At 37.3% G+C, this 13,225-nt stretch overlaps 1 protein-coding gene across 1 annotated transcript; it reads left to right on the top strand.

The window, feature by feature from the left end:
* Positions 1-9,855: 9,855 nt before the first annotated feature.
* Positions 9,856-11,678, top strand: LOC142337759 (tubulin alpha-1 chain-like). Its single transcript, XM_075387256.1, has 2 exons — positions 9,856-10,127; positions 10,293-11,678. Exons 1-2 carry the CDS (start codon positions 9,933-9,935, stop codon positions 11,454-11,456), a joined length of 1,359 nt encoding a protein of 452 aa, XP_075243371.1. The 5' UTR covers positions 9,856-9,932; the 3' UTR covers positions 11,457-11,678.
* Positions 11,679-13,225: the final 1,547 nt, after the last annotated feature.

Genomic DNA, 13,225 nt, shown 5'->3' with positions numbered 1-13,225 from the left:
CCTCCTTATCATGATGTTTTTGCGTATTCTGTCTTCTACAAACAATAACTGACAACTGAGTGCATACAAAAAATTTCACCTGCTTTTCTTGTTCCCGTTTTAGTTATAAACGGTTTTGTATGGTGTTTGGCTCAAAGTTTCAATGGGCAGGTCACAGTTACATTTTCCCATGCAAAAAAAATTAGGATAAAGAGATATTGTAGGTCTACAGATATAAATAAGAAGGCGAAAATTTAAATATGAGAAAGAAGGACTGATCTAAATTTTCTGAGTCTCTTCGTATGATTTATTAGTTTCTTTTTTCAATTAACGAAAAACAAGGTATAGACTTTTAAATTTCTGGGTTTTTTTGGGAACCAGTTGTCACTATCATTTGAAATGTTTTTGACCAATAAGTCTGCGCAAGCATTCAACTTAGCACTCAGTTTTTTCGCTTAACACTCAAAATATTTCTCTGCAGGAGATATAAAGATTAGAGTGCTTTAGAGCACATTTCCCTAATATTGTTTTTCCGGCGTAACTTGGATGTCATTGTAACAACTTGATATTTTTACACGCTTTGTTCTCTATGTATTTGCTATTTAAAGATGAAATTGGCTTTTCTTCTTTTTCATTGGTAAAAGAAAACAATTAGATTTCTTTAGTTTCATTTGTTCCCAAGACCATGTTTTATTTGGATTTAAGTCTTTTTGCCAAACTCCTTTTTTCGCTACAAGACTAGAAGAATGCATCAAGAAAAGGTTCTTACTTCTAATAATTATATGCTATAACGGTGACAAAAAGGAAAAGAGGAGAGCCAAACAATATAACATTAAGGAAACACAATTGTTAGCTGTACAGCTGCTGATTTAAAATTATCTCATTTTACATATTAATTTTGCTTGCTGAGGTAGTGTTGAACATTGTGGATTGCGAAGTAGGAGTGACACTATCAAAAGTGCATAAAATTGCAAATAAGATACAAAATAAAAATTCCCCAGCAATGGACAGGGACAATTGGAGACAAAACTTATGAGAGACTGAGTTCAATTGTTTCACAGCCAGCCAGACTTTATGCTTTAGAAAGTATGCCACAGAGATACACCTGTTCTCCTGGCCTTTTTTCGATACCTGGTAGCAGCTTTGAAAAAATGAACAGGTTTTCTGCACCATTTCTTCCAAACACTAGCAGACAAAAACGTTGAAACCAACACACAAGATACTGAAATGCATGCTTTAAGGGCAATTTCGCCTCATAATAAAAATTAACGAGTACTTTTTCACGCAAAAATTTTGCTTAGCAACGTGCCGGTTGGAGAAGCTAAAGAAATTGCTCTAAGATATCTCTACTCAAACATCTTTGCTCCGAAGATCACTCTATCAAATGAAAATTTATAAAGGCTAATGATTACCAAGGGTCATTTTAAACGTAACGGAATCTGATATTTAACATCAGATGGTTCAGCTATGAATGTATCATTGGCTTAATACCAGAAGACGTGTAGATGAAATAGTTTGAAGCATCACTGCAAAAGCGAGAGCTCAATGAAGCTCTCCTCTAAATGTGACCAGAAAGGAAACTGTAAAGACTCCACTCGGAGAGTGGGTTTCCGAGGAAAAGGTGTAGAATGTGAGTTATGCAAAACCGATTTGAAGCAAAATGCCAAAGATTAAAAAAAAGAACATGCCAATATGCAAGAGGTTGTTCTGATGTTTACGTGCTGCAAAAACAACCATCGGGGATGTTGAGGGCAAAAAGGGATGTTGAAGAATACTTAATATCTGCAAAGTGAGCAAACAGACTCGAAATTTGCTTTAGAAAAGCTGAACGATGAAGGAAACCCGGCTCATCTTGATATCAACATAAAAGTAAACAACGAAAAACGATACCTGTGAATGGTATCAAAAACAAGTGAGGCTAATGCTGTTTTTTCAGCTCTGCATCAACTCAGCTGTAAAAAAAACCTGGTTCAAGAAATGGTTCACAGGGTTTTAAACCAACAAATATTTTGTTGGCTTTTGTTCAGGTTTTTAAAAAAAGAAGACATGCTGAAACCACAAATCGTTATCCAGATAGCTCCGAAAAACCTCAAATGGTCTTCAAAAAGAGAGAATCAGACCTTATATAAAACAATAATTGGCGGTAGAGATCATTTGAAAAGAAACCAAAAAATGGTCATTAGAAGACAAGATTAAATACAATCAAAAAAACAACAATTTTTTTTACAAGACAGAGAAAACCATCCACAAATTTTACAAACCAAATTCAAAAAACTGTGTGACTTGCAATTTGTAGCAGCAGCGGGAGAATTAAGATCATGCTTCCTAAAACTTTTTCGATAAATCATCTTTCAACCATCTTTCGATGAATCCTTAAACCTTACTTGGTAACTCGAAACAAAGTAACGGATACGGATTCATCTTTTTTGGCCATACACGCCGACATGTTACCACTAGGATATCAGAACATCAAACGCAGGATTCACATTGCTGATTGTTGCGGCTCCATGAGTAGCTTTGACTGAAAAATTCCGTATGCCTGTCGCACTGTAGAACAACTCATCACCATCGAAGCCATCTATCCACATCGGCATGTTGAAGCCAGGGTTAAACAAACGCTGTAAATTGCGAAGGCAGGAACTGACACTAAAATAATAGTTCAAATCAAAATTGTTGTCCGAATTTTAGAGCGATTAATTATTTTGTGCTTGAAGTTTTCAAAACCTTCTGAAGAGGGAGGCTTCGGGTTCAGAGAAAATTTAGAATTACCTTAGATATACAGACATGGCAAAAATTGAAAAATCTGAACCAGGAATTATTTTTACAAAATGATAACCGATGTAAAAATGAAGTTGTAAATAAACTTATTATTGTGTATGTGTATATTTCGAAAAAAAATTATTTCCAAGAATTGGTTAAACTGTGGTCTCAGACAAAACATTTTCGCTTTATTTTTTAACGTTTGAAAACGTTTTAACGTGAGAAAACTTTTGTTTTAGAAGTCAGAATTAATTATTCATCAAAAAATCAGTTTCTTTTACATGATGAGAATTACATCTCTGTTACTACTGGTCTGTTTTAAAAATCCGTACTGTGAGTTGCGTATCTTTGTTCTTCATACGGGAAGTTTCATCAAAATTACCGTTATTGAAAAAATTTTGACGTTTTACTCTATGCCTGTGCATTTAAATAACTTTTTGAGGTTCAATTTTTGCACTTGAATATGCTTCTTAATTCCTCATTTTTGCTGACATTTTTTTCTAAATTTGAGAAACATAAACTGCTTTATTTAAAAGTAGGGCTGAGAGCACCCCGGAACAGCAAAATTTGCTCAAGTTTAAGTAGAGGTGTTTTTGTATATAGATTTGTTTTACTGTGACTGGATGAACTCTGGCAACCAAAACCAAATTCGACATTTTTTGGATCGTTCTCATGATAACCCACTTTTTAGTGGCCAGATAAATAAAAAACTCCATCATGATAAATATACCATAATGGGGGTCTAATGGGTAAGACTCAATTTTTTTTGGGGGGGGGAGGGGTGTAGAGAGTCTTTACGGAACGCGGGCAGCCTAAAACAAAAGATCCAATATTGAATCATTTTACGCAATATCTTGTTTAAAATAACGCCCTGTCTCTCTTTTCATGATGATCATTAATTGCTCTCAAACAACAGTTGTAGCACTAATTTTTGTCTTGTGGTCTTTTTTTCTCGTTTTTCGCTGAATCGATATTGGATCTTCTCCGTTTGCGCATCCCCCTGCTTATCGGGTGCATAATATTTGCACTCCCAAGACGCACGTGTCATACTATTACATATTGATTTACTATGTAATGGTTCGTGCTCTATTAATGCGGGTGCAAAACGTACTGGGGGCACAAACGGAAAAGATCCCGATTTTTTGTCTGACTCTTTTAAATTTTGTTCTCAAAACGGTATGAAAAGATAAAACCCAGAGGGCATTAAGTGGCTGAGCATCTCTCTTAGAGCCCTATATGATCAGTACTCCAATTATGTGATTCACCAAATCTTTTGTGGAGGCAATTTCATGGTGCAAAGTGCGTTCTTTTCTTTATTTTTGACGAACATCTCAACCCGTCCACCCTCTTCCACCTGGCGATTTGGACCCCCAGCGCACGTTGCCCATCTCCAATCGCACTTAGTTTTTGTATTCCTAAGCACCAGCTGGATGCTACTGAAGCCAATCGCTCGGCGGTCGTTTGAGAGCAATTCGCCCGAAGTTAGTCAGTTACCCCACAGAATCAACAACACTGTCTTTGTATCGTTTGCTTCTTCCATGCCGAATTAATTGTACATCCTTTTCAACACAATAGCAAACAAATGTGTCCCCCTTACTATGTGGAAGAATAGTGAAGTAAGGCAAATCTTAAAGGATGGAGACGCCAGCTAACATCTAACAATCGTTGATCAGTTTTTCAGCTGGAGTCTCAAAAATACAAAAAAAAATGATCTTTAAAAAACGTTCTTTGATCTCATCGCTTCAACTGTCCCCAATGCAAAACGGTTTCCGCAGCCAACAATTCACCGTTGGCAATCTCATTACTTACCTACGCCAAAATCTACCTAAATTGTTACGCTCAGGACATAGCCTACTGACATAGCTTGTACACTGACTTTCAAAAGACTTTTGACAAGATAAACATAGTTACATGGAGTTCAGAATGGAGAGATCAAAGGATCGTTATTGGGCCCACTTCATTCTTGTAATATACATCGATGGCCTTCCTGCCTGAGTCATGTCATGTAACTATTGATACGCCCTCGATTTCAGACTCGTCGGAACGAAACCTGTGACAATCAAGTTGATTTCGGAGAATTTTGCAGTGATGTTTGAATAACTACGTGTCTTTAAATCTCCGCAAAATGCAATTGCTACCCATAAAAGAGATCACAAAGTATCAATTTTGGAGAATATGGTATTCGATAGACAGATAATTTGTGCAAAATCTGGTCCTGATCGTATCGAATAACCTTAGTTGGACAGAACACTCCAAAAGTCTATTGCAAAATTCATTCAAAGCGCTCTTCAGCTTTAGGCGAATCTTATCAAACATTACACTTCTGAATAAGAAAAACGTTTTCACTAGCTAAGTACTGCCATTTAATAAAGATGCAATTTCACTGTGGAAACCCGACAACTCTGACCTCATTGTACTCGACAGCGTCCAACGCAAAGCAAGTAGATGAATTCTTGGCTCCAATTGTATGTGTTACAAAAATAATCTGTTAAAAACTTGCTTCCTAACATTATCAATTAACCGAGAACTTCTTGTGATTCTTCTATTTGCCAGAATACTACATTGTAACGTTGAAATAAAATGATTTCTGGATTAGAGCAATTTAACAAGCAAATATCTGTAATGATTTGCTCAAATATGGCATTCTCTTTAACGAACAAGAAGCTTCTACACCTGTACCAGGAGTTTTTCGATTTGAAGTACAAAGAAAAAGAGTCCTGCATATGGCGAACATTATATTGATGTTGCAAACTGCAAAGAAGTGAATAAACTGAACTTGATAAATTTAGACAAAAACGGTCCTTCCCATTATAGCATTATAGACCCCCAGCTTAGTGGTCGGATAACCAATAAACTCCAACCCCCCCCCCCCCCCCACCATGGAAATGATACCATAATGCGGGCTATAATGGGAAAGACCCCACAAAAACGGACCTATGTTTGTACCGGGTTGAAGCCCGGATTGTTCTATTGTTGGTCCAGAAGCCTTTATTAATTTGTTATTATTATTATTATTATTTTTGAATTCGTTTTTTCTCTTTTACGCCGTAATTAGCAAAATGACCCAAAGCGTTAAAAACATAAAATATGAGAAGCCGGAGGGGGTATTCGTACTCAAAACGAGCAGATTTATGAACCGTATTCATGGTAAATTGATTTAACGAAGGCACGAGGCCTGAGAACAAGAATACCAAGCTCAATGTGGAAATTTGTCAAATTGAGATATTCTGAAACCAATCCATGCACATTGTAGCTGTGATGCAATTGCGCAAATTGTCGAAATAGGGGACACTGATATAAGAAAAGGAACTGGAGACATCCCTCTGAATCAAAACAGGGAGCCCCAAAAACATCAGAGCGATAATTTCAAATACCGCAATGAATCAATGGATCTATTTTCTTTCGGCGTCCAACTTTGTGGGCATATAATTTTTACGCCCCCCTATAACTCTTAAAATGATTGGTCTCAAATTTTCTTGGAAAAAAGAAAATAAAAGCGGAATCCATAATCACCAAATTTGTCCGAGTGTAATACGCAACGCCGGTGTGGAATCCTGGAAGCAGTAAACTCGAAACTATCGAAAATGTTCAAAGGAAAGCTCCGAACAAAATCCTTGAACTGAAGGGACTGAGTTACTCATGGAGACTCAGAGCGCTCGACATGCCAACTCTTTTCTATCGACGAATGAGAGGCGACATGATTGAGACCTTCAAGTGACATCTGGAGGATACGAACACAAAATCATAGGAGCACTTCTTCAGAGAGACAAGAGCACTCGAACTAGAGGACATTCGAAAAAGTTGTTAACTCGAAAGAGCAACGGAAAACTGAGGAAAAACTTCTTCACGAAAAGAATAGTCAAAACGTGGAATGAAGAAGTGATTGAATGTGCAAATGTAAATTCTTTCAAAGCAAGACTGGACAAATTCTGGGAAAACGAAACGTTTAAATATGACATTTTGTGCAAAAGAAAAGTACCTGCTGCATTTTACTTGACATTAAGAGTGCATTTGACACTCTCGGTCATTGTGAACTTCTTCATAAACTTTCTGAAAAAGAAGTTAGAGGAGTTGCATTAGAATGGTTTAAATCTTATTTTACAAACAGAACCCATTGAGTTAAATTTGACGATTGCCCATCTCAATTAGAGGTCATCATATTTGGTGTACCACAGGGTTCTGTTTTAGGACCACTGTTATTTGTTCTTCATCTAAATGATTTGCCTCTCTGTTGTGAGCAATTAGATCCGTATATGTTCGCAGACGACACAAATCTACTTTATGAATCCAACTTGTTAAAAACTTATGCTTTGAATGATGAGCTCAATCAGATTGCATCATGGTTTGCGGAAAACAGGCTGTGTTTGAATTCTTCTAAAACACAATTGATAAACTTTTCTAATATTAATCTTGATGTCACTCTGAGCAGCAAATTTTCACATGAATCTGAATGTTGAAAATACCTAAGTCTTTTTCTTGATCGTGGCTTCAAATATGATTAAAAGATAAAAGAAGTTGTTAAAAAGATTTCGCCTCAAATATTTGTTCTTAAGTGATTTAGAAAATTTTTTTACAAATCAATTTTTGCTTGTTTATTGTGAAAACGACATACAGCTAAACATATCATATGGTTTGTTACTGTATGGATGCACCTCAAAAAATAAATTGAATCGTTTATAGGTACTTCAGAAAAAAAAATCTCATAATTTACTATAAAGGCCGATGTGAACACATTAATGAGTATTTTTCGAAAAGTAATGTGTTATGCATATACGAACTTTACCTAAAAGAGCTCATAAAGTACACTTTGATCTGTGTTCAAACTAGCAAATAACTGAAAATGGTTCTTGCAATAATACGTTTTGCTTTACAAGGTCGAACACAGCAGCTAAACTTAAAGTGCCTAAGATTAAAAATAATGCTCAAAAAACTCACGTACAGACGTCCGGTTCTGTACAATTTTTTGTTAGATCAAAATGCAATACCGCCCCTTAAAGTTAATTTATCTGAGTATTAAGAAATTGGGAGATTCTTGATGCATGTCGCGGGGTTGAAAAACTAATGACGATAGAAGCTATCTACATTAAAAAGCTGAAACCGCACTTAAATACGCGCGATGAATATCGGGGGAGGGAATTGACATTGAAGTACTAGTTCCAATACAAAAATTTGACTTCTGAAATTCAAAAAACATCAGCAGGCCCGCAAATGCAAAACCATAAGCAGAAAAATCATTTACACGAATAGAAGGTTTAAAAGAAGTAAAGGTTTCTGTTTCGCACCAACTCGGGCTCGAACCCATGCCCCTCGTTAAACAGCCATAGGTCTCACAACTTAAGCTATCTATGCGTATTGCACTTGTCTTTTGCTCTTTCTACTGAAAATTTCTGGATTATGGCGTTTTTGACTTGCTTGTTTTTGCAATACCGCAAGCTTAATCAGCGCAGAATCTGCATATTAGGAGCTTTAAAAAGATGGTAAAGCGCGTCTCAAAACGCACTTATTACGCTAGGCTGCATAATTAAAGACCCTTGAAACATGTTACGTTGGGAGGGCTGTTGACCACTGTGCTCAATTGCGACTGATATTTACTATAAAAAAGGAAGAACACTTCAAACTTCAGATTAGCAGTCCTCCATCTTACGAACTGCGCTATAACCACTACAGACCACTGTTTCTCACAATCGCTTTTATCTCATCAATAAACATATTTCAGATTGAGAGCATTTGAGATCAGGCGAAAATAAAAAAAGCGTGCAAAACTTATTTGAAAGCTAAGAGTGTTCTAGAAAAGCGGAGAATCTCTACGGCTACAACGTTGCAGAAAAACACACGTTTACAAAAAGAGTTTCAAACTTAGTCCGGGGGCAATTAAAAAACACGTATTACCCAAGACAATAAAACCTCCCTCTGGGCCAGTATACTTTAAAGCCCTCTTAGCGTCGTGGTAACTGCACCTGACTAACAGTCTTTTGTCCCACGTTCGGTTCTCACCGATCTACTTTGAACGATTTAGGACATAGAACTCTCTCGATATGTTCGCTTAACCATGCTGCTCAATGCGGCTCTTAAACATGCGCTTCGAGAGGCCTCTTAAACATGCAAAAATTTTGTCCAAATTTAGAGCTCACGCGTTTAATATATAGGATTCTGGTAAATGTTAATTCAAAAACTTGTCAACCCCAAAAAGTATAAAATGAAAACAGATAGGAATGAAAGTAAAAATCACTTTTCAGGAATAGAAAGCATTTATACCCGGAATTTTCATAAAATCCGGAATATAAATTGAATTGATTTTAGTGTAATAAGTGTAAATAAAATGTTGTAAATGTGATTTTAACTGTAAATAATTTCAAAAATTGGATGTTATTTTAACTCATTTCTTAGAATTATAGTCAAAGACAAGTTTATATACTTTGTAAATGATTTCATTTAATTTTTAAACCTGACGATGAACGCAATGTTCCAAAACGTTCGTTTTAGTTAATCAATTTAAGTTTTAATTGACAGTTACTTCTCTGAATCTTAAGAAATTAACAGACCGTATAATGATTGCAATAATTATAAATGAAAATGTTTTTGTACGACTGTTCATGTAATCTATTTTAAGTGTATAAAGAGGACCGTGTACACCATCCGGCAACGATGGATGTAGGTCGGAACATAAGGGATGAGTAGCACTTAGCCGGATGCTGCACTCCAAGCTGTTCCCCTCAAGACAGTGTAAAGACGGCCACTCAAGACAGTGTAAAGTGGAGAGGAAAGCACCAATTTATATAAATAGCACATAAGGAACATAATTCACTGTTTGCCTACAAGGGCACTCCCATGCAGCCTCTTGGCTTTGAAGGTCCACTTCGGTGCTATATTTTAACATTTTTAAGATATTTTTGTAAAACTTTTGATTATGCATCGGAGAAATTCAATTCATTGACCTAGAAAAACATCTAACGTCCAGTAGATATATGTAGCAAAAGAAGTTGCTAGGAAAACAAGAGCTGTGAAAAGAGGACTACCTGCTCACAGAAAAGAACTGATGATGTAATGTTTTGATTTTCCTAGCATAAATTTAACTGGGTTTTATTGGTTTTTGAATACAAAATATTTTTCAGGTCTTTTCTGTCTTCCGAGTCGCTTTGACTTTCATTTCAACTTCTATCCTAATCTGTCAAGCTTTCATTTTACCAACAATAATGCGTGAGTGTATCTCTATCCATGTTGGACAGGCCGGAGTCCAGATGGGCAATGCCTGTTGGGAATTGTATTGTCTGGAGCACGGGATTCAGCCTGATGGCCAGATGCCAAGTGACAAGTCCATCGGTGGCGGTGATGATTCCTTCAACACTTTCTTTTTTGAGACTGGAGCTGGCAAGCATGTTCCGAGAGCTGTAAGTATCTAAAATTCTGACGAAAATAAACTTGATATGTAGGGAACAAGCCCTAAGTAATACATTCCAGATACTGTAATATTAATGTTTTATTAGTCCCCGCTTAATACTCCGCTTCAGAAGAATAGTCAAGCAAAACCGTCTCAAATCATCTTTTGCTTGTAGGTGTTCGTTGATCTAGAGCCAACGGTGGTTGACGAAGTGAGGTCTGGCACTTATCGACAGTTGTTCCACCCCGAACAGCTGATCACCGGTAAAGAGGACGCAGCCAACAATTACGCCCGAGGACACTACACTGTTGGTAAAGAGATGATTGATATCGTCCTAGATAAGATCCGAAAGCTTGCGGACCAGTGTACTGGACTCCAGGGATTCCTGGTTTTCCATTCATTTGGTGGCGGAACTGGATCTGGGTTTACTTCCCTTCTGATGGAACGGCTCTCAGTTGATTATGGGAAGAAATCTAAGCTGGAATTCGCGGTTTACCCGGCTCCTCAGATATCATCCGCAGTGGTGGAACCTTACAACTCAATCTTGACCACTCATACTACGCTTGAGCACTCGGATTGTGCGTTTATGGTAGATAATGAAGCCATATACGACATATGTCGGAGAAATTTGGACATTGAAAGGCCCACGTACACGAATCTGAATCGACTGATTGGACAAATTGTGTCCTCAATCACTGCATCGCTGAGATTTGATGGAGCATTGAACGTGGACTTGACCGAGTTCCAAACTAACTTGGTTCCGTATCCTAGAATCCATTTCCCTTTGGCTACATACGCTCCTGTGATCTCGGCTGAAAAGGCGTACCATGAGCAACTGACTGTGTCAGAAATTACGAATTCGTGCTTTGAACCTGCGAATCAAATGGTCAAATGCGATCCTAGACATGGTAAATACATGGCCTGCTGCTTGTTGTACCGAGGTGACGTAGTTCCCAAAGACGTCAACGCTGCAATTGCTACCATCAAAACCAAGAGGACTATTCAGTTTGTAGACTGGTGTCCAACCGGTTTCAAAGTTGGCATCAATTATCAACCCCCAACGGTTGTGCCTGGAGGAGATTTGGCGAAAGTTCAGAGAGCAGTGTGCATGTTGAGCAACACCACAGCTATTGCTGAGGCATGGGCACGATTGGATCATAAATTTGATCTGATGTATGCTAAGCGTGCATTCGTTCACTGGTATGTCGGAGAGGGTATGGAAGAGGGAGAATTCTCAGAAGCAAGGGAAGACCTGGCTGCCCTGGAGAAGGATTATGAGGAAGTGGGAGTTGATACGGCTGAAGACGAGGCTGAGGAAGGAGAAGGCGAAGAGTACTAAACTAACAAACTTGATCTGACAATCATATAAAACGTGCGAAGACTACTGAACTGTGAACACAAACCTGACTTGACTATCAAAGCCAATAGTTTGGCTTTGCATGTGAATGAAAGACGTGAGTTCTGTTACTACTGAATGATAGCAACTTTAGGCTACTTTGTGAATGTATTACTTGCTTGCTGTGCAATAATTGTGTGCATAAAATTGAATGTTTTGTCCGTTTTTGCATAGCTCAGGCTTTGCCAATTGGCTGGCTGGGAGCCTGACCTCAAACCTGATTGGACTGCATTTATTGCTGAGGGACCATCAATCAAATGCAATGGTTGAAGAGTTCGGAAAAAATGCGTGAGTTATGTACTTTTTAAAGCATTTTAATCTGAGCATGAACCAATTTTGGGCAAGTATTTAGAGGTTTTGGATAATCTGAAGTAATTGCTGCGTTCCAAGTAGTTGTCCTGTCGCACCCCAAGAAATGGCCATGTTGAAAATACAATTGTCCTAAAATTAAAAAAAAACAAACAAGCAGCATAAGTTCCATGGTGACTTTATCACCTTTGCTTTTAGAGAGAAAGTCTTAATTCCTTTTTCAGGATCTATTTAAGTACAGTAAAAGGCAGTTGAAAGGCAATTACGAAAAGAACAGAAAAATTAAATTGCAGAATAAAATCAGTTAATTTAGTTGCGTAATGGTTGACTTTTGAAAAGAATTAATGGTGACCTTAGAAACCGTGAGCAAAAGCGTTAAAGTACAACGATTTTCCAGAATAATTACCATTTTAAAGATTGCAAGGTCAGAAAAGTAGATTAGGAACAATTTGATACAAGAATTTGCGAATGTGCGAAATTTTCAACGTATTTTCTCTTTTATAGCTGCGAAGATGTAAGTAGTATATAATACCTACGTAAAGAAAGGGGGGTTATCATTCGACTCTTAACCATAGGATAATAGGTAGTGGCGGTTAAGTGGGAATAGGCCAGGCGGGATAAAATCTTTCCGCCTGCTGTTTATTGCCGTTTGGATTGTTCTATTCCGCCGTTCTTGCTGGTTCTTTCTGGTCGTTTGAATTTAACGCTACATGTAAAAAGTAGTCTCATTACCCTAATAGAGGGGAGGGGCTTATTATGTGATATTTAGACGTTTGATTAAGTGGTTTTGGTCAGTTGTTAGCAAAAATTGATCATTATTGGGAGAATGTGTGCATAGATCAAATGGCAACTATAGCAACGCTTGATTTGAAAAGTATTCACGAAACTTACAAGGAAATCGAAAAAGAATATTCACAATACGGTAAACGATTTTTATACTTTTTAGCCACTTGTTTGCATTTGGATCCGGATCTTGATTTGGATATTGCCTTGAAGTTGCGGCCGTACGGAGGTTTGATTGGTATTGATAATTCTTCGTTAGACAAATATTTCAAAAATTTAAAAATTTTGAGATTACATGCCATACTCCACGACGCTTCCGGTTTTGTTTATGAATATAGTGAAAAGGGTCCAGGCTATTCTTACGTAGTACCTTGGTCATGTGACTGGAATTGCTTTTTGTTTATACGTAAAATCTTTCAAAAATAGTTTATTCAATTTGCTGGAATGTTGAAATCCGGAGCGGTTGTTCTTGATTTTGAAGGCTTTCGAAGTAAAAAATCTGGATTTATAATGAAAGAACTTGCGGTATCTACCGAAAATTACAACGATATAATTTCGTTTTTACCTCCAAAATCATTTAACATACTTTGTTCGAGTGAGCAAAGATCTTTCCTGTGGGT

Source organism: Convolutriloba macropyga, chromosome 4, assembly GCF_964194025.1.
Source record: "Convolutriloba macropyga chromosome 4, txConMacr16.3, whole genome shotgun sequence".
Lineage (NCBI taxonomy): Eukaryota > Metazoa > Xenacoelomorpha > Acoela > Convolutidae > Convolutriloba > Convolutriloba macropyga.
The sequence above is the reverse complement of the archived record's forward strand: the minus strand, read 5'-3'. Positions and strand labels throughout refer to the sequence as shown.

Excerpts from the sequence above, each read along its gene's own strand:
- LOC142337759 (XM_075387256.1), top strand. The coding sequence starts at position 9,933 with ATGCGTGAGTGTATCTCTATCCATGTTGGACAGGCCGGAGTCCAGATG. Across the intron at positions 10,128-10,292 it reads GCAAGCATGTTCCGAGAGCT|GTGTTCGTTGATCTAGAGCC; the intron begins GTAAGTATCTAA and ends TTTTGCTTGTAG.